General features: G+C 39.8%; 1 protein-coding gene across 4 annotated transcripts in view; it reads left to right on the top strand.

Annotated features, from left to right (window-relative positions):
• xrcc2 (X-ray repair complementing 2) overlaps nt 1-12,751 on the top strand; it is a 43,911-nt gene extending 31,160 nt beyond the window's left edge. For all 4 annotated transcript variants that reach the window (XM_088322029.1, XM_088322031.1, XM_088322028.1 and 1 more), the window contains one exon: nt 10,733-12,751. In XM_088322029.1, the coding sequence (XP_088178155.1) occupies nt 10,733-10,994 (262 nt within the window). In that variant the 3' untranslated portion in view covers nt 10,995-12,751. The remainder of the gene's footprint in view (nt 1-10,732) is intronic.
• The last annotated feature ends 10,963 nt before the right edge of the window (nt 12,752-23,714 follow it).

The following is a 23,714-nucleotide window of genomic DNA, read 5'->3' as shown; positions in this document are numbered from 1 at the left end:
ACTTCGTCTCGGGGTAGGTTTATAGAGGTATGACTATTTCGGGGATTATCACTTTTCTCTGGGGGTTCTGGGCCCATCAAATGCCATAACTGATGGGTCTCTGTATACCTATGAAATATATATACAGCGAAGAAAATAAGTATTTGATCACCCTGCTATTTTGCTATTTGTCCCACTAAGAAATCATGGAGGAGTCCGAAATTTTCATTGTAGGTGCTGTCCACTGTGAGAGAAAGAAACTAAAGAAAATCCAGAAATCACAACGCATGATTTTTTAACAATTTATATATGTTCTTTAGCTGCAAAAAAGTATTTGAACATCTGAGAAAATGAATGTTAATATTTTGTACAGTCACCTTTGTCTGCTTTTACAGAGGTCAAACGTTTCTTGCAGTCTTTCACCAGGTTTGCACACACTGCAGGAAGGATCTTGGCCCACTCTTCTACATAGATCATCTCTAGATCAGTCAAATTTCTGGGTTGTCGCTGAGAAACACTGAGTTTGAGCTCCCTCCAAAGATTTTCGATTGGGTTCAGGTCTGGAGACTGGCTGGACCATGCTAGAACCTTGATATACTTCTTACGGAGCCACTCCTTGGTTTTCCTGGCCGTGTGCTTCAGCTTGTTGTCGTGTTGGAGGACCCAGCCACGACCAATTTTTAAAACGCTGACTGCGGGAAGGAGGTTGTTCCCCCAAAATCTCACAATACATGGCCCCCAGTGCACTCATGCTGTCCCATGAGCAGAAAAAACACCCCAGAAGCATGATGCTACAACCCCATGCTTCACAGAAGGGATGGTTTTCTTCGAATTGTAGTCATTCTTCATCCAAACACACTTAGTTGAATTATGACCAAAAAGTTCTATTTTGGTCTCATCTGACCACAAACATTCTCCCATGACTCCTCTGTATCGTCCAAATGGTCATACGCAAACTTAAGACGGGGCTTGACATGTGCTGGTTTCAACAGGGGAACCTTTCGTGCCATGCATGATTTAAAATCATAATGTCTTAGTGCAGGGGTGGCTAACCCGGTCCTGGAGAGCTGCATGTCCTGCATGTTTTAGAGGTTTCTCTGCTCCAATACAGGTGATTCCATTCACCTGGATCGTTATCAAGCTCTCACAAAGCCTGCTTACAAGCTGAAAATTGGCGTCACCTGTTTTGGAGCAGAGAAACTTCCAAAACATGCTGGACGTGCGGCTCTCCAGGACCGGTTAGCAACCCCTGTCCTGGTGTATTACCTACAGTAACCTTGAAACGGTGGTCCCAGCTCTTTTCAGGTCATTGACCAACTCCTGTTGTGTAGTTCCGGGCTGATTCCTGACCTTACTTAGAATTATTGAGATTGACCGTCATGTTTAGCGTCTTCCATTTTCTAATGATTGTTTCAGCAGTTGATCTTTTTTCACCAAGCTGCTTGGCAATTGCTCCCTAGCGCTTTCCAGCCTTGTGCATGTGTGCAATTTTGTCTCTGGTGTCTTTGGACAACTATTTGGTCTTCATCATGTTACAAGTTAGTCTTACTGGTTATGCAGGGTGAGCAGGTTGGATATGTGTCTTTATGCAGCTAAACTACCTCAAATAGGTGCATCTAATTCAGGATGATACATGGAGTGCAAGTGGACCTCTAATGGGCGGACTATCAGGTTTTTCATGGTCAGAATTCTAGATGTTTACACAGGTGTTCATAAACGTATTTGTAGCTATATCACACAAATAAATCGTTAAAAAATCATGCACTGTGATTTCTGGATTTTTCTTTTTATCTCTCTTACAGTGGACATGCACCTACAGTGAAAATTTGAGACCACTCTGTCATTTTTAAGTGGGAGGAATAGCAAAATAGCAGGGTGTTCAAATACTTATTTTCTCCCTGTATGTGTATATATGTATATGTATACATGTAACTGTGTGTATGTGTATACAGTGGCTTGCGAAACTATTTGGCTCCCTTGAACTTTGGACCTTTTGCCACATTTCAGACTTCAAATATAAAGATATAAAACTCTAATTTCTTGTGAAGCATTAAAAATAAGTGGTACACAATCATGAAATGGAACACACTTTATTGGTTATTTTTTAACAAATAAAAAACGAAAAAGTGGGTGTGCAAAATTATTCAGCCCCATTGAGTTAATACTTTGTAACGCCACCTTTTGCTGCAAGTCGCTTGAGGAATGTCAGTTTTGCACATCGAGAAACTGATATTTTTGCCCATTCCTCCTTGCAAAACAGCTCGAGCTCAGTGATGTTGGATGGAAAGCGTTTGTGAACCACAGTTCTCAGTTCTTTCCACAGATTCTCAATTGGATTGAGGTCTGGACTTTGACTTGGCCATTCTAACACCTTGATATGTTTTCACACCGTGCTGAAACACCTGGATCACAGGGGGAGCTATGTCAGAATGCTCTTCCTGGACTTCAGCTCAGCCTTCAACACCATTATCCCGGAGATCCTGGTGGAGAAACTTGCACACCTAGGACTCTCTCCCTCCATCTGCCACTGGATAATGGACTTCCTCTCCAACCGCCCACAGTCGGTGAAACTCGGTACCCACGTCTCTCCCACCCTAACACTGAACACTGGCTCCCCCCAAGGTTGTGCACTGAGCCCCCTGCTTTTCACCCTCTACAGCTCCGACTGCTCACCGACCCACCCCACAAACACTATCATTAAGTTCGCTGACGATACCACCTTGATCGGCCTCATCTCTGAAGGGGACGAGGCGGCATACAGGGATGAGGTTGAGTCACTTTCAACGTGGTGTTCGGAAAACCACTTCATATTGAACACCACAAAAACAAAAGAACTGATTCTGGATTTCAGAAGGAATGGCAGGAATCCAGCACCACTCATCATAAAAGGAGACTGTGTAGAGAGAGTCCACTCGTTCAAATTCCTGGGCGTGCACATCTCCGACGACCTCTCCTGGTCTGCAAACACCAGAGCGGTGGTAGGGAAGGCCCAGCAGCGACTGCACTTCCTGAGATTGCTCAGGAAAAATAACCTAAAACAGCAGGTGTCCTTCTACAAAGCCACAGTGGAGAGCATCCTAACATACTGCATCACGGTGTGGTATGCTGGGTGCACAGCAGCAGACAGGAAAAAGCTCCAGAGGATCATCAAAACAGCCCAGAGAATCGTCGGCTGCTCTCTGCCCAGTCTGGAGGACATTGCCTGCTCTCGCTACCTCAGCAGAGCAGAAAACATCATCAAGGACTTTTCTCACCCCGGCCACCATCTCTTCGACCTGCTGCCTTCCGGCAAGCGCTACAGGTCACACAAAGCAAAAACGAACCGACTCAGAGACAGTTTCTTCCCCACAGCCATTACCACCCTAAACAGACACCGCACAAAAAACTGAAAACTGTTGCAAAAAAACTACCTCACACGTATGTAAAATGGTACTCACGTACATGCTGTCTGCACTGTTTGTTCACTGCTCAAACAGACACCGCACAAAAAAAAAAAAACTTAAAACTCGTGCCAACACTACCTCATACGAATATAATGTTACTCATGTCTTGTTCTTGCACATGTCGACTGCACTACGTTTAATGCTCAAATTGCACAATGTCTGACCATTTCCTGTTTCATGCTGACTATTTTTGCACTATGATGACTTTGCACCAAATGCAATATTGCACAACCGTTACGATACCAACGTTATCACGACAACCCTGTATGTAACATCCCACATGCCGACATTTCTTGTGTAAATACCATGTAAATTATAACTATAGCCTTATCCCCCTTGTCTTATAACATTATCTTCTCTGTTCCTTTATCTTCTTGCTCATATCTCACTATGAATGTGTAAAACTGGAGTGTCATGCCCAATTTCGTTGTCACAATATGTTAGCCCATTTGTAACAATGACAATAAAGGTATATTCTATTCTATTCTATATATTCTATTCTTTTGGTGAACCATTCCATTGTAGCTTTTGGATCATTGTCTTTTGCGGACTCCATCAGGTTTTCTTCCAGAATGGTCCAGTATTTGGCTCCATCCAGCTTCCCATCAATTTTAACCATCTTTCCTGCCCATGCTAAAGAAAAGCAGGCCAAAACCATGATGGTGCCACCATCATGTTTGACTGTGGGGATGGTGTGTTGAGGGTGAGGAGCTGTGCTGCTTTTACGCCAAACATAACGTCTTGCATTGTTGACAAAAAGTTCGATTTTGGTCTCATCCGACAAGAGCACCTTCTTTCACATGTTTGGTGTGTCTCCCAGGTGGCTTGTCGCAAACTTTAAACAACACTTATTATGGAAAATGCTTCCTTCTTGCCACCCTTCCATAAAGGTCAGATTTATGCAATGTATACTGATTGTTGTCTGAATGTTTGGGGCGGCAGTAGCTCAGGAGGTAGAGCGCTCGTCTTTTGATCAAGGGATCCCAGGTCAAATCCCGGCTAGTCCGTGTTACATGTCGAAGTGTCCTTGGGTAAGACACTGAACCCCCAACACCCCCAATAAGCAGGTTAGCGTCTTACATGGCTGCAATACAAGGCCGCTATTGGGAAATGTGAAGCACACTGTAAAGCGCTTTGGGAAGTCATTGACTTGAAAAACGCTATATAAATGCAGATCATTTAATTGTCCCACTGACAGATTATCCCACCTCAGCTGTAGACCTCTGCGGTTCATCCAGAGTGATCATGGGTCTCTTGGTTGCATCTCTCATCAGTTTTCGATATTATTGCTTGTACAGTGCTCCTTTGGATGCTTTAAGCTTGGGAAATCCAAATCCAGCATCAAACTTCCTGCCTGGAGTGTTCCTCGTTCTTCACGATGCTCTCTGCGCTTTAAACTGACCTCTAAGACTATCACAGTGAAGGTGCATTCATGCAGAGACTTGATTACATGCAGGTGGATTTAATTTATCATTGTTAGTCATTTAGCTCAACATTGAATCATTCAGAGATCCTCAATGAACTTCTGGACAGAGTTTGCTGCACTGAAAGTAAAGGGGCTGAATAATTTTGCACACCCACTTAAATGTTTGTTTGTCAAAAAATTTTAAATATCCAATAAAGTGTGTTCCACTTCATGATTGTGTCCCACTTATTATTGATTCTTCACAAGAAATTACAGTTTTATATCTTGATGTTTGAAGTCTGAAATGTGGCAAAAGGTCACAAAGTTCAAGGGGGCCAAATAGTTTCGCAAGCCACTGTGTATACCGTAAATTCCGGAGTATAGAGCACACCTGATTATAAGCCGCACCCACCACATTTTAAGTGGTTAATCGCTTTTGCACTTACACAAGCCGCACCTGTATATAAGCCGCATGCGCCCACATGCGCTCTAGTCAAGATGGCGGCGCGTTGTGCAGACGCTGCGGCTCGGGCTCCAGTTCGTCTTTTGTTTTTCAGTGTCCCCTGATCCCTCATATTTTCCCTTCGACTCCCTTCGCATTTACAATAATATCCACTACATCCCGAGAGATATACAGAGACGACCGGATCTCCCTGGAAGATTTGCCCGCCTGCCGACAACAACAACGACGAAGCAAAGGCTGAGCTAAGAAGGCGACCACACAGACCAGCGCTCCCAAGCATGTTCAACCAACGCCAGATCCATCGTCCACAATGTGTGAATTGAGCTGCGGATCGCCACCAACAACGTCCGAAATTGGAGGATTTTTTTTTTTTTGTCATCACGGAGTCTTGGCTTTCCCAACGCCGTATTACATCACCGGCTCGAACTAGACGAAGACTCCGGTAAAAACAGGGGTTGGAGACTACGCGCTACAATAATAGCCGAACCATTGACACACACTGCTCACTCGATATGGAGTTTCTAGCAGTATCGTGCAGACCCTTCTATGTACCGGGAGAGTTAACTGTGGTCTTTGTGTTTGCTGTTTACTTTCCACCGCTAACCGTTTCACCGGATGCTATCGTTAGCATAGCGCTAAATCTCCTGCCCGCTGCTATCAATAAACAGCAGCTTGCACACCCCAACGGAGCTTTATCGTCGACGGCGACTTTAATCGAGCATGTTTATGGACTGTACTCCCAAATCCATTCAATTGTGGACTGAGCAATTCGGAAAAACACTGGACTATGTGTAATGTAAGATCAAACATTCGGTTGTTTCCGGCAACTCTGTTTGACCCTCAGTCCGGAATTTACGGTATGTATATATGTGTACGTATACGTGTATGTATATTTGTGTGTGTGTGTGTGCGCGTGTGTATATATACAGTGCATCCGGAAAGTATTCACAGCGCTTCACTTTTTCCATATTTTGTTATATTACAGCCTCATTCCAAATTATATTAATTTAATCTCTTATCTCAAAATTCTACACAAAGTACTCCATTATGACAATGTGAAAAAGTTTTTTTTTTTACTTTTTTGGGATTTATTAAAAATAGAAAACTAAGAAATCATATTTACATAAGTATTCACAGCCTTTGCTTAATACTTTGTTGATCCACCTTTGGCAGCAAATACAGCCTCAAGTCTTTTTGAATATGATCCCACAAGTTTAGCACACCTATCTTTAGGCAGTGTTGCCCATTCTTCTTTGCAATAAGTCTCAAGCTCAATCAGGTTGGATGCGAGACGTTTGTGCACAGCCATTTTCAGATCTCTCCAGAGATGTTCGATCGGATTCAAGTCTGGACTATGGCTGGGCCACTCCAGGAAATTCACGGAGTGGTTCTGAAGCCAATCTTTTGAGATCTTGGCTGTGTGCTTTGGGTCGTTGTCCTGCTGAAAAATGAACCTTCGCCCCAGCCTGAGGTCAAGAGCGCTCTGGTGCAGGTTTTCATCCAGGATATCTCTATATATTGCTGCATTCATTTTTCCTTCTACCCTGACTAGTCTGCCAGTTCCTGCTGCTGAAAAACATCCCCACAGCATGATGCTGCCACCACCATGCTTCACTGTAGGGATGGTATTGGCCTGGTGATGAGCGGTGCCTGGTTTCCTCCAAACATGGCGCCTGGCATTCACACCAAAGAATTCAATCTTTGTCTCATCAGACCAGACAATTTTCTTTCTCATGGTCTGAGAGTCATTCAGGTGCTTTTTGGCAAATTCCAGACGGGCTTCCATGTTCCTTTTACTAAGGAGTGGCTTTCGTCTGGCCACTCTACCATACAGGCCTGATTGGTGGATTGCTGCAGAGATGGTTGTCCTTCTGGAAGGCTCTCCTCTCTCCATAGAGGAACGCTGGAGCTCTGACAGAGTGGCCATCGGGTTCTTGGTCACCTCCCTGACTAAGGCCCTTCTTCCCTGATCGCGTTTTCGAAAGGACAGGGGAACAGTCGACATGATCTTTGTGACATGTCAGCTCCAAGAGAAATGCCGGGAGCAGCACAAGGACTTGTTCATCGCCTTTGTCGATCTCTCAAAGGCATTTGACACAGTGAACAGGAACCTACTGTCTCAAGTCCTGAAGCGATTTGGGTGTCCACCCAAGTTTCTCACCATTCTTGCACAGTTCCATTCAGGGATGACGGCCAGAGTGGTAGTTGGAAGACACAGCTCAGCGCCCTTTGGCGTTGAAACTGGAGTGAGGCAAGGCTGTGTGCTGGCTCTAGTTCTCTTCAACATCTTCTTTGTCTGTGTTACAACACTGCTACGTAGAAGGATGGAGAAGCAGGCTGGAGTTACCATCAACTTCAGGGTTGATGGTAACCTGTTTAACATCAGGAGGCTACAGGCAACTACCAAGCTGACCTCAGAGACCATCATTGAGCTGCCGTACGCTGATGACTGTGCCTTGGTTGCCCATACACCAGAGGCTCTGCAAAACATTCTCTCGGCAGCTGTAACTGCATACACCAGAATGGGACTGACGATCAACACCCAGAAGACAGAGGTACTCTGTCAGTCGAGTGCTGACCTCCCACTAAACCCAATAATCCTCACAGCAGCAGGGCAACACCGGCTCATGGTGCCCACCTTCAAATATCTGGGGAGCATAGTGTCTGACACCTGCTCATTGGATGATGAGATCCAGAGCCGTCTCAAGCAAGCATCAGCATCTTTCGGTCGACTAAGGAGAAAGGTCTTTCAAAACAACAACCTTAGACTCCACACCAGAATGCTGGTCTACAGAGCTGTATGCATCACTACATTACTGTATGGATGTGAGGCATGGACTATCCACAGCCGCCATCTGAAGAGCCTGGAGACCTTCCATGTAAGATGTCTTCAGAAGATCCTTGGCATCACATGGAGGGACAGAGTGCCGCACACAGAGGTGTTGGAGAGGGCAAGCAGCTGCAGAATGCCAACGCCAACTCAGGTGGCTGGGGCATGTTGTTCGAATGCCCAGCCACAGACTGCCACGCCGTATCCTCTATGGTCAGTTACATCTAGGCCAACGCAGTGCTGGTGGGCAGAAGAATCGGCTCAAAGACCAAATGAAGAACACCCTGAAGAGATGTCGGATAAACGCCTCCTCACTGGAGGAACTTGCTTCCTGCCGAGACCTCTGGCGCTCCCACTGCTCACAGGGAGTGGATTATATGGAGGAACAGCGCATGCAACACCGCGCAGCAAAGAGACACGCTCGCCAGGCCACCCCTGCTCCCCCCAGCACCCCCTTCACATGCTCTGTCTGTAACCGCATCTGTGGATCCAGGATCGGACTGTTCAAACAGAAGATGGTCATCATTGAATCGATGGACAACCCCGAGCATATGCGTGTGTGTGTGTGTATATATGTATGTGTGTGTGTGTGTGTGTATATATGTATGTGTGTGTGTGTATATATGTATGTGTGTGTGTGTGTATATATGTATGTGTGTGTGTGTGTATATATGTATGTGTGTGTGTGTGTGTGTATATATGTATGTGTGTGTGTGTGTATATATGTATATGTGTGTGTGTGTGTATATATGTATGTGTGTGTGTGTGTGTATATATGTATGTGTGTGTGTGTGTATATATGTGTGTGTGTGTATATATGTATGTGTGTGTGTGTGTATATATGTATGTGTGTGTGTGTGTATATATGTATGTGTGTGTGTGTGTATATATGTATGTGTGTGTGTGTGTATATATGTATGTGTGTGTGTGTGTATATATGTATGTGTGTGTGTGTGTATATATGTATGTGTGTGTGTGTGTATATATGTATGTGTGTGTGTGTGTATATATGTATGTGTGTGTGTGTGTATATATGTATGTGTGTGTGTGTGTATATATGTATGTGTGTGTGTGTGTATATATGTATGTGTGTGTGTGTGTATATATGTATGTGTGTGTGTGTGTATATATGTATGTGTGTGTGTGTGTATATATGTATGTGTGTGTGTGTGTATATATGTATGTGTGTGTGTGTGTATATATGTATGTGTGTGTGTGTGTATATATGTATGTGTGTGTGTGTGTATATATGTATGTGTGTGTGTGTGTATATATGTATGTGTGTGTGTGTGTATATATGTATGTGTGTGTGTGTGTATATATGTATGTGTGTGTGTGTGTATATATGTATGTGTGTGTGTGTGTATATATGTATGTGTGTGTGTGTGTATATATGTATGTGTGTGTGTGTGTATATATGTATGTGTGTGTGTGTGTATATATGTATGTGTGTGTGTGTGTATATATGTATGTGTGTGTGTGTGTATATATGTATGTGTGTGTGTGTGTATATATGTATGTGTGTGTGTGTGTATATATGTATGTGTGTGTGTGTGTATATATGTATGTGTGTGTGTGTGTATATATGTATGTGTGTGTGTGTGTATATATGTATGTGTGTGTGTGTGTATATATGTATGTGTGTGTGTGTGTATATATGTATGTGTGTGTGTGTGTATATATGTATGTGTGTGTGTGTGTATATATGTATGTGTGTGTGTGTGTACAGTAAGACCTCGGTTATCGCGGTTAATGGGGACCAAAACCACCCGCGATAAGTGAAAATCCGCGAAGTAGCGGCGCACTTTCCAAAAAAAAAAAAATTGTTTTCCTTTTTTTTTTTAATCATTTTTTTGAACCGGTTAATGGGGAGCAAAACTACCCGCTAAAAGTGAAAATCTGCTAAGTAGCGACGCCCCTTGAAAAAAAAAAAAAGAAAAATCTCATCTCATCTAATTATCTGCACCGCTTATCCTTATTAGGGTCGCGGGGGGGGGGCTGGAGCCCATCCCAGCCATCTCCGGGCAGTGGGCAGGGGACACCCTGAACTGGTTGCCATCCAATCGCAGCTGCAAATCACATTAGTTCTTGCAGCTAGCTGCATTCTTCATCGACACACGAGCCGAGTGATCCACCACTAAGAGTCGTACAGCTGGGCGATTTTACGTCCGCCCGGGACGATCAGAGACAAATTCACAACAGGGTTTTTACCGCGGCTGCCGTTCGGTCGCTCCCGCGAGCGAGCCCCTAACCCGCGGGTACTTTCGGGCGCGATACACACGACACCGACACAGTTACTGGGGTCCCGCGCTCGTCCGCCGCCTTTCGCCCGCCACACGCGGACGGCTGCCTGTTGTCGCGTCGTGCTACTGGGGTCGTCGGACGAGCGGGCTCCCCCTGCGCCCTCCGCCTTTTCTCTCGCCGCGTCCGCCGAACTTGCTCCGTCGCGCGGCCCGGGAGTGACCCCCGCCGTATAATATATATATATATATATATATATATATATATTACACAAAAACCTGTATCTTCATATTTTGCATCTTTAAGAATATGGGATTACCTTTGAATTGGTTCAAAATTGTTATTCCTGACATTTGTCATTCTTCTTTCAGGGATTACCGAATCAGCGTGTTTGCTTCTTGCCAAGCCAATAAAAGAATCTGTAGGCATGCCTCCTCATTGTACTCGCATCTTTGTCGCCCATGGCAACAGATGATTACTCATCGGATGTTTTGCTCCAGAAATAAAGTGAGCGGCGAGGAAACACCCGGACGTCACATCTTCAATGTACACTGCACAGCTTTATTGTCTGAGAGTAAAGTGTATAAAAGTTGCTCCTTCCGTGTCAGGGATGGGGGCATTCAATTTGTCTGACTGCTCAACTTTTTTTAAATTAAAATCTAATCAAGCAATTATTTGAATGTAATAAAGGTGGGGCGCGTGGTTTAAGATGACCTCAAAAGCTGAAAGTGAAATGTTTTCTCTGTTAGGTAGGTGTTAACAATGAGTTCAAAGAGCCATTATTTTCTATTGTGCCGATCTGCTTTTATGTTACTCGTATTGGGCCTGTTCAGGGCAGAACAAAAACTCGAAAAAGAAGGAAAAAAAAATATTGTAACATGTCTAAAAATTGCTGTGTTCTAATCCTCTGTTACTCTGCTGCCTTTTACTGACTTAAAGTTATGATTGCAGCCTCAGGTTTTCAAATTGCCCACCCCCAGCTCTTAAGACATTTTAGATTCATATTACTAAGAGTAATTATCTAAATATTTTCAAATCTGAAAAATACATCTAAATTTAAGATATGAGTCTAAAACTGGTTGTAAATAGGCATCAGGTTGCCCCCTCAGGACAGTTGAAGTCAAGTCAAGTCATCTTTATTTGTATAGCCCTAAATCACGAAGAGTCTCAAAGGGCTTCACAGATTATTACACTATATTACACAGACTATTTTTCAGCCGACGAGAAGAGTAGGTTATTCATATGCTATGGAGTAGAAGTGAGTTTTAAGTTTAGATTTAAACATTTCCACTGAGGTTGCAGATCGGATCTCAGGGGGAAGAGCATTCCACAGCACCGGTGCCCGGATGGAGAACGCTCTCAAACCAGTGCCTGCGGACCTGTTCTGAGTAAAGCTCACCAGTGCTGGGTAATTGTTGTTTTTTAATTAAACGATTTTTATTGGTTTCCCAAGTCTACTGGACCCTGTTTTAATAATTACCCTGATAATAACATATGAATAACACGATAAATTGGTAATTTAGAAATTCAAAAAAATTCCAGTTCATGGGCTTCATGAACAAGAATGATCAATTCAAGAATTGATAATAATTTTAAAGCAAAAAAGAGAATAGAATGCTAACATATTAATGTATTAAATAAAATATATTCATGTTTTTATTGATTTAGATTGACATGAATTGCAACAAACTTAATTCTAATTCAATAGTTTTATCATGCAATTGAGCAAAAAATTATTTATTTATAGCTAGTGTAATTGCTATTTTAGAAAAAAACTGGATTCCCTTTGCGCTGCCTAATTAGTTACACAGAGTAGCTCAATGCTTGAAAAATGTTGCAGACCAATAGTGTAAAGACTAGTTTACAGGCTTGAGGCATCGTTGCTGTCATGCACTTTCCGGACAAATTTCAACATGTTACCTAGTGTTCTCTTTTATTGATGTTTACTATGTTTATGTACTGTGACCCAATGCTAAATCTATTCCACCCTGGTCATCCTGGAAGGGGGATTACCACTTGTGAAGCCCCTTCTTAAGGTTTTTTTTTCCTCACGCTGAGGTTTTGAGTTTTTCCCTGCCCACATGTTGGTTTAAGATCAGGCAATGGTGTCATTTTAATCCTGTGCCACCCTTTGAGACACTTTTGTAATACAAATAAATATGACTTGACTTAAAATGTATAATATTTTAAATTCCGGACTATAAGCCGCTACTTTTTTTCCCAAACCTTCAACCCTGCGGTTTATTCAGTGATGCGGCCAATTAATGTAATTTTTCTAACAGCCGCCAGCGGCGCTCAAGTACAAAAGGTAAGATTTAGACCAGTGGAATATATGCGCCGAGGAAGACTGCAACAACATACCCTCATCATCTCATCAGCCGTACCGCTTATCCTCATTAGGGTCGGGGGGGGGGCTGGAGCCCATCCCAGCCATCTCCGGGCAGTGGGCAGGGGGGTTTTGGGGTTTTTAAGGGTTATTGATCTATCTTCGTTATTCATTATCCGTTATCGGTCAGTTCATTATACGCTACAAAGCCTAGGAGCCGGGACACTTACTCTCAGCCAAAAGGCTAAGCTAAGGTCCTAGCCCTATAGCCTTGTTGCGATCATTGCGAATGCACCGTTCCCGGAGGTACTGCAATACCGGGCCGATGCGTGGAGTGGACAGAGCAAGCTCTTAGGGGACAAGAAAGGTACATGACGTAGCTTTCAAGGTAAAAGCAAACGAGCAATCCTATAAAGAAGGAAACAGAGCTACTGCACGTAAACTTCACTTTGCGACCGTGTTGCTAGCGTGTTTTTGAATAAGGGAGTGTGGGACGACGTCTATATGACAAAGTCTCTTTCCCATACTGGGGAAGACGACTTTGATGACGTCAATTACAAGGAAGAAAATGAGGACGGTTTACCGTGGTTTCTACAACTATGGTATGTTTTTTTTTTAACGGACCGTTTACTGTGCTGCAAGCGTGTTACTAGCAACAGCCTGGTTATTCGGGTGGTTGTGGAAAGTAGAAGTAAGAAGGGTGAGGACCCATCTGAGCATCCCGGCAGAGGACTGGAGGCTGCTGCTTGGGAGGGTTGGATGGAATCCCACTTGAGAAGACAGAGCTATGCCCTTGCACAATAGTATTGCCCTTTACACATTGGTTAACTGCTGTTGAAGGTGTCGATGAAGGTTGTTCAAGCCTCATGTTGTTAAAATCTGATGAGGTGAAGTTGTGAATGTGTTTAATTGCTGTTAAAAATGTCGGAAAAAATTGTTAAAACGTCAGGAAATTGTGAACATGCTTAATTGCTGTTGAGATTCTCGAGAAAAATTGTTCAAACCTCACATTGTTTATTTGCCAAAAACCAAATCAGGAAGTATTTAATTGCTGTTAAAAGTGTCGATAAAAACTCATATTGTTGGGATATGATATGTGTGTTGAATTGCTGTTAAAAAAATTGTTAAAACGTCATATTGTCAGATATAACGATATTGTGAAAATGCATAACTGCTGTTAAGATTCTCGAGAAAAATTGTTCAAACCTCACATTGTTTATTTGCTGTTACTAGTGTCAATAAAATTGTTCAAACCCAAAAAAAAGTAGCGTTTTGCTACCCTTCACAGGCACGGTTTGGGATGAAAGTTATAATATTATAATTAAAGCTTTGAAAACTCTCTCGGTGTACCGTCTTTCTTTGATGTATAATATGTATTTGCACCTGTATATTTTTGTAATGTACTTATTTTATACCCTTATTCTGATATGTTTTGCGAATTAAAAAACAGGGGCGGAGCAAACACGGGCTGATGGGAAGTGGGGTAAAGGTGAGTGAGACCTGTTGTCGCGGCGGACAATAGTGGATATATATTTTTTCCACCCTTACCTTTGGAAATATAGAATTTTTTTCCCTTGGATTAGTTTTAACAGGCTCCCGGACTCTGCAGGTCTGCATCAAACGTTAAGTACCGGTATCATTTTCTTTATTTTGCCGGCTGAGGTTTTTGGACTGTGTACTTTAAATTCAGTTATGATCGCAGTACTCAAAGACTGCTAATTTTGTGATTGTGTTACATGTTTTAATGTGGGCGCATGCGGCTTATGTACAGGTGCGGCTTGTGTAAGTACAAAATTGGTTTTCCTCTTAAAATGTGGTGGGTGCAGCTTATAATCAGGTGCGCTCTATAGTCCGGAATTTACGTTATACGTGTGTGTGTCTTTGTGTATAATGTATGTGTATATATATATATATATATATATATATTTGTGTTTTGCTGTATAATTTATATGTATATATATATATATATATATATATATATATATATATATATAATGTATGTGTATACACATATATTTATGTATGTGTATACACATATATTTATATATTTATGTATGTATGTGTATACACATATATTTATGTATGTATGTGTATACACATATATTTATGTATGTATGTGTATACACATATATGTATGTATGTATGTGTATACACATATATGTATGTATGTATGTGTATACACATATATATGTATGTATGTGTATACACATATATATGTATGTATGTGTATACACATATATATGTATGTATGTGTATACACATATATATGTATGTATGTATGTGTATACACATATATATGTATGTATGTATGTGTATACACATATATATGTATGTATGTGTATACACATATATATGTATGTATGTGTATACACATATATATGTATGTATGTATGTGTATACACATATATATGTATGTATGTGTATACACATATATATGTATGTATGTATGTGTATACACATATATATGTATGTATGTATGTGTATACACATATATGTATGTATGTATGTGTATACACATATATGTATGTATGTATGTGTATACACATATATGTATGTATGTATGTGTATACACATATATGTATGTATGTATGTGTATACACATATATGTATGTATGTATGTGTATACACATATATGTATGTATGTATGTGTATACACATATATGTATGTATGTATGTGTATACACATATATGTATGTATGTATGTGTATACACATATATGTATGTATGTATGTGTATACACATATATGTATGTATGTATGTGTATACACATATATGTATGTATGTATGTGTATACACATATATGTATGTATGTATGTGTATACACATATATGTATGTATGTATGTGTATACACATATATGTATGTATGTATGTGTATACACATATATGTATGTATGTATGTGTATACACATATATGTATGTATGTATGTGTATACACATATATGTATGTATGTATGTGTATACACATATATGTATGTATGTATGTGTATACACATATATGTATGTATGTATGTGTATACACATATATGTATGTATGTATGTGTATACACATATATGTATGTGTATACACATATATGTATGTGTATACACATATATGTATGTGTATACACATATATGTATGTGTATACACATATATGTATGTGTATACACATATATGTATGTGTATACACATATATGTATGTGTATACACATATATGTATGTGTATACACATATATGTATGTGTATACACATATATGTATGTGTATACACATATATGTATGTGTATACACATATATGTATGTGTATACACATATATGTATGTGTATACACATATATGTATGTATGTATGTGTATACACATATATGTATGTATGTATGTGTATACACATATATGTATGTATGTATGTATGTGTATACACATATATGTATGTATGTATGTATGTGTATACACATATATGTATGTATGTATGTGTATACACATATATGTATGTATGTATGTGTATACACATATATGTATGTATGTATGTGTATACACATATATCTCATCTCATCTCATTAGCCGTACCGCTTATCCTCATTAGGGTCGCGGGGGGGCTGGAGCCCATCCCAGCCATCTCCGGGCAGTGGGCAGGGGACACCCTGAACTGGTTGCCAGCCAATCGCAGGGCACACAGGGACAGACAACTCATTCGCTCATTCACACCTAGGGACAATTTGGACCGGCCAATTCACCTGAAATGCATGTTTTTGGAATGTGGGAGGAAACCGGAGTGCCCGGAGGAAACCCACGCAAGCACGGGGAGAACATACAAACTCCGCACAGGAAGTCTGGAGCTGGATTTTGAACCCACGACAGGTTCCCATGACATGAACTGTGCCGCACAAGCGCTAACCACTGCGCCGCCGTGCTGCCCTGTATACACATATATGTATGTATGTATGTGTATACACATATATGTATGTATGTATGTGTATACACATATATGTATGTATGTATGTGTATACACATATATGTATGTATGTATGTGTATACACATATATGTATGTATGTATGTGTATACACATATATGTATGTATGTATGTGTATACACATATATGTATGTATGTATGTATGTATGTGTATACACATATATGTATGTATGTATGTATGTGTATACACATATATGTATGTATGTATGTATGTGTATACACATATATGTATGTATGTATGTGTATACACATATATGTATGTATGTATGTATGTGTATACACATATATGTATGTATGTATGTATGTGTATACACATATATGTATGTATGTATGTATGTGTATACACATATATGTATGTATGTATGTATGTATGTATGTGTATACACATATATGTATGTATGTATGTATGTATGTGTATACACATATATGTATGTATGTATGTATGTATGTGTATACACATATATGTATGTATGTATGTATGTGTATACACATATATGTATGTATGTATGTATGTGTATACACATATATGTATGTATGTATGTATGTGTATACACATATATGTATGTATGTATGTATGTGTATACACATATATGTATGTATGTATGTATGTGTATACACATATATGTATGTATGTATGTATGTGTATACACATATATGTATGTATGTATGTATGTGTATACACATATATGTATGTATGTATGTATGTGTATACACATATATGTATGTATGTATGTATGTATGTGTATACACATATATGTATGTATGTATGTATGTGTATACACATATATGTATGTATGTATGTATGTATGTGTATACACATATATGTATGTATGTATGTATGTATGTGTATACACATATATGTATGTATGTATGTATGTGTATACACATATATGTATGTATGTATGTATGTGTATACACATATATGTATCTATGTATGTATGTGTATACACATATATGTATCTATGTATGTGTATACACATATATGTATCTATGTATGTGTATACACATATATGTATCTATGTATGTGTATACACATATATGTATGTATGTATGTGTATACACATATATGTATCTATGTATGTGTATACACATATATGTATCTATGTATGTGTATACACATATATGTATGTATGTATGTATGTATGTGTATACACATATATGTATGTATGTATGTATGTGTATACACATATATGTATGTATGTGTATACACGTATATGTATGTATGTGTATACACGTATATGTATGTATGTGTATACACATATATGTATGTATGTATGTGTATACACATATATGTATGTATGTATGTGTATACACATATATGTATGTATGTATGTGTATACACATATATGTATGTATGTATGTGTATACACATATATGTATGTATGTATGTGTATACACATATATGTATGTATGTATGTGTATACACATATATGTATGTATGTATGTGTATACACATATATGTATGTATGTATGTATGTGTATACACATATATGTATGTATGTATGTATGTGTATACACATATATGTATGTATGTATGTATGTGTATACACATATATGTATGTATGTATGTATGTGTATACACATATATGTATGTATGTATGTGTATACACATATATGTATGTATGTATGTATGTGTATACACATATATGTATGTATGTATGTATGTATGTGTATACACATATATGTATGTATGTATGTATGTGTATACACATATATGTATGTATGTATGTATGTGTATACACATGTATGTATGTATGTATGTATGTGTATACACATGTATGTATGTATGTGTATACACATGTATGTATGTATGTGTATACACATGTATGTATGTATGTGTATACACATATATGTATGTATGTGTATACACATATATGTATCTATGTATGTGTATACACATATATGTATCTATGTATGTGTATACACATATATGTATCTATGTATGTGTATACACATATATGTATCTATGTATGTGTATACACATATATGTATCTATGTATGTGTATACACATATATGTATCTATGTATGTATGTGTATACACATGTATGTATGTATGTATGTATGTGTATACACATGTGTATACACATACATACATACATACATACATACATGTATGTATGTATGTATGTGTATACACATATATGTATGTATGTATGTGTATACACATATATGTATGTATGTGTATACACATATATGTATGTATGTGTATACACATATATGTATGAATGTGTATAATATATATATATATCTTTATGTATGTAATATACATATATATTACGGCTATATAAAAGATACAATATTTTTGATTGTATCTTACTTTTAGCTAAGCTGTTCTAGCCACAAAACACAATAGTTAGGAGGAATAGGGTGAGGGGGTTGTGGTGGAGAATAAGTTCATGCTTGTCCCCGTTTTTCCTTTTTGTTAGTGTAGCATGGAAATGGGGAAAGTATTTATTTGTGATACCCTTAATCACATTAAGGGCTGCACAGACTACAATTACATTAAGTTGGTCAGAAGAACAGTGTCAATAAGCACCACAGAAGTTAGAATTAGCACCAAACTCTGGTAATCACAATATTAATTCATATGAATGTGCTTCAAAGCCAACAGTCAAGCAAACATCAGACTTTTTATTATATCTGATGTGTATCGACATTTCGTTCTTACAAAGAATGACAATACAAAGGAAATTATTATTATTATTATAAAGTAATTTGACTTTAAACAAATTTCAAGTGGTTAATTAACTGCATTTATTAAATCAAAAGTAGGAAAACGTCAGTATTTACCTGTTTAATTGTAGAACTCACCAATTCTCTTCTTCATGTTGTATTTTGTAGAACTTTATTCTGCTGTTGTTATTTATGCAAAATTCACTTATTACCAAAATTGTTGACTAAATTATTTAACCAGATGATTTTGACAGGGCCAAATGTTACAGAAAAATATGCATCGTCCAAATGACAGCCAAACCCTAAAAAAGATGAAAAGAGTTTATTTGAGCACGTCTAAGAAATGCGCTTTCTCTTTTGAATGAATTGATGTCAGGTTTAACCCAACAGATGTAAACAAAACCTATATACAAAAAAGACACAGAGAACGTGATTTTGACTTACTTGCAAGGAGAAATGGCCATAGTCTACATAATGCAGACTACTGGACACTCTGAAAAAGTCTTATGCTCCTTGCCTTTTTATTGTGTTCGGAAGGCCCTAATTTACATAAGGTCTCTTCTGCTAAAGGCAGGGGGAGTGACAAAACAAACAGTTGAGACCTGTTTATACGATAACATGTTATCATATTCTATAGTAAACGAAACTAGGCGAGCCTGCGGTCAGAGAGGTCCCTTATCTCGCCGCAGATATGTGTCGGCTGTTTAGTGAACATCTTGTTTCCTCCTTCTTCAAACACAAGCAAGAAAGGCACACAGTATGCAAAGAATATAATGCAACAGTAGAATAACATATTTACAGTTTAAATCCATCAATTGACTCATGTAATATTGCAAAGGTTGTACGGCCTACAAATGTCCTTTGTTCTTACAATTCTTTCACAAGATATCCATTTCTTTTTATTTCCTGATATATTTTGTCGCATGATATTAACATTTTTGGGGGCTTATTTAGTCGGTTGTAAGATACAGAACTGTACTTAAACACATTTTTTAGTGGAAGTACAATGTTGGCAACAAGATTCACTTTTTATTTACACGGCTCCGCCCGATATCTATTTAACGAAATGAGAATTGGAAATTATTTGAATGCAACACAAACTTTTTATTCTTTTTTATGTGTTTTTCTACTTTTTTTAAAAAATTCCTTTAAAAAAAAAAATTGTATTTATTTTTTCCGAGCTGTTACTTTTTTTCTTTTTGTTCTGTATTTACTTTTTTCCTACATTTCTTTCTTTTCTTTTTTTCTTGCTTTTTTCTAAATTTTTCCTTCTTTTTTCTCTTCCTTTTGTTTCTTTTTTCTCAGCTTTTCACTACTTTTTCATTTTGGTATTTTTTTCTCTTTTGTTCTATTCCCCCCTTCCTTTAAGTCATTTTGTGCATAATTTTACTTAATATTTGGTCATGTTGGGATTAAAGAAGCAAAAACCTGAAGAGGCGTTTAGGACCCGATGAGCCAGTTTCTTTTAGTGAGCCGAGCCGAAGAAGCCGGTTCTCGACATACTTTACTAACTTTACTCAACCTCGTTCGACTTCAAAATACCGCATTTCAGTGTGCAATTGCGCACATCCGCAGCTTAGAGGGAACACTGGTGGCAGGGAGAAGAAAAGTTCCTAGATCCGTACAGCTCCTCTAATTTTATATGTGATTTTTTTTTGTGCAACTTATTTCAAAAGGAAAAAAAAGTTAAAATAAAGGCTGTTGCTAATTTTGTCGATTCACGTTTGTAACCAGAATATAATTAGAATAAATATTATTGATGATTGAAATAGTAGTAATAATAAACACTGATAACTCAGCCAAGTACAACCGTCAAATCAAAAGCTTGATGGATGGATGAAAGCTTTTTGGTATACATTTTTTCTCAAACCATTTATTAAAACAAGTTTGTTGATATGAAATCATTTACATGATTTATTCTTTGTTCGAAATGTTATAGAAATAAATGGCAAAGAATATATAGACTGCTAGACCAGGGGAAATAGGACTACTGACCTACTGTACGTAAATATTAAGGACGCATACGGTGCTGCGCTACTGCCTGCCCTTGGGAAAGGAGACCACAACCTCATTCTGCTTGAACCTCATTACAAACCAAAAGTGAGGAGGCTACCAGTAACCACACGCTCTTTCAGGAAATGGTCTACTGAGGCAGAGCAGGCTCTGAGAGACTGCTTTGGGCGTACGGACTGGGATGTCCTGCTAGGGCCTAGCAGTGGGGACATTGAGGAGGTGGCAAACTGCACCACTGACTACATTAACTTCTGTATGGACAATGTTGTTCCTGTACGCTGCTATGCCAACAACAAGTCCTGGATCACAAGCGACATCAAGTGCCTTCTAAACCAAAAAAAGAGGGCCTTTAAAGATGCTGATCAGCAGGAGCTAAAACGAGTACAGAGGGAGCTCGGAGTCCAACTCCAAGAAGGGAAGGAGCAGTACAGGAGGAAGTTGGAGAAAAAGCTGCAGAACAACTGCATGAATGGGGTGTGGGAAGGGATGAAAACCATCACTGCCTGCAGCACCAAGCAGAATGTGGCTGTGGACGTAGATGTGGGGAGAGTCAACCAGTTAAACAACTTTTTCAACAGGTTTGACCACCCCAACTCATCCTCACCCCAGAGTACTGCAGCTGTCCCCCCCCCCTGGACACTAGCACGGAGGCCTTCCCTTCACTCAAGATAACTGCAACCCAGGTGTGTGGAGAGCTGAGGAGGCTGCGAACCAGCAAGGCAGCTGGTCCAGATGGAGTATCCCCCCGACTGCTGAAGGCCTGTGCGTTGGAGCTGGGAGACCCTCTACAGCGCATCTTCAACCTTAGCCTTGAAAAGGGGAGGGTCCCTCAGCTGTGGAAAACCTCCTGCATGATCCCAGTCCCAAAGAAATCAAGACCTGAGGAACTCAACGACTTCAGGCCGGTCGCCCTGACATCACATGTGATGAAAACCATGGAGCGGTTTCTGCTGCACCACCTGAGGCTACAGGTCCGTCACGCCACCGACCCTCTGCAATTTGCTTACCAGGAGAAGGTGGGAGTGGAGGATGCTATAGTCTACATGCTACACTGATCCCTCTCTCACCTGGATAGGGCTAAGGGGGCTGTGAGGATTACATTTTTGGACTTCTCCAGTGCCTTCAATACCATACAGCCTCTGCTACTGAGTAGGAAACTGACAGAGATGGGAGTTAGCTCACACCTTGTAGAATGGATTACGGACTACCTGACAGGCAGACCCCAGTATGTGAAACAGGGGGGCTGTACATCGGACACTGTGGTTAGCAGCACAGGATCTCCGCAGGGGACCGTGCTCGCTCGATTCCTATTCACTCTGTATACATCGGACTTTCAGTACAACTCTGAGTCCTGCCGCGTGCAAGTTTGCTGATGACACTGCGATAGAGGGACGTATCAGAAGTGGGCAGGAGGAGGAGTACATGAAATTGATTCAGGACTTTGTCCAATGGAGCGGCGCAAACCACCTGCACCTGAACACCACCAAGAACAGAGAGATGGTGGTGGACTTCAGGAGAACTAGAACTCACCTGGTTCCTGTAACCATCAAAGGAGAAGGTGTAGAATTTGTCCAGACCTACAAATACCTGGGTGTGCAGCTGGAAAACAAACTGGACTGGACTGCCAACACAGAAGCTCTATGTAGGAAACGCCAAAGCCGACTTTACTTCCTCAGAAGCCTGGCGTCCTTTAACATCTGCAAAAAGCTCCTGAAAATATTCTATGAGACTGTTGTGGCAAGCGCCCTCTTCTATGCGGCAGCGTGTTGGGGAGGCAGCGTCATGAAGAAGGATGCCTCTCGTCTCAATAAACTGGCGAGGAAAGCGAGCTCTGTTGTGGGCACAGAGCTGGACAGCCTGACAACAGTAGCTGAGAGACAGGCACTGGAAAAGCTGCGGTCAATCATGGACAATTCATCACATCCACTACACAGCATTATATCCAGACAGAAGAGCAACTTCGGCGACAGAGTGCTCTCACTGTCTTGTACCACGGACAGACTGAAGAGATTTTTTCTTCCTCATGCCATGAGGCTCTTTAACTCCACCCAGCAGAGTAAAGGCCCACATTAAACCACACCCCCTCCATTGCATATTACCGAATTTTATTGCTATGTGTATTCTGTGTAGCACTATCTAAATACTCTATAGAACACGCTACAGTGGGTATAAGCACGTCACATTGGGTATTTGTATATTGTATTCTATTTGCTTTATTATTGTATTGTTTCTCAGTACAGGGATGCTGCTGGAAATGTGAATTTCCCTGCGGGGATGAATAAAGTATCTATCTATCTATCTATATTTTGTATTCAAATTGGACTTTTTAAGGAACTGCCACGCAAAAACGAAATGTGAATATTTTTTTAAATCTTGCAGATCTTGATTTTTTTC

The sequence above is a fragment of the Urocampus carinirostris genome, chromosome 18 (genome assembly GCF_059441175.1).
Source record: "Urocampus carinirostris isolate Australia breed hairy pipefish chromosome 18, RoL_Ucar_1.0, whole genome shotgun sequence".
Lineage (NCBI taxonomy): Eukaryota > Metazoa > Chordata > Actinopteri > Syngnathiformes > Syngnathidae > Urocampus > Urocampus carinirostris.
This window is presented reverse-complemented; position numbering and strand designations above follow the sequence as displayed.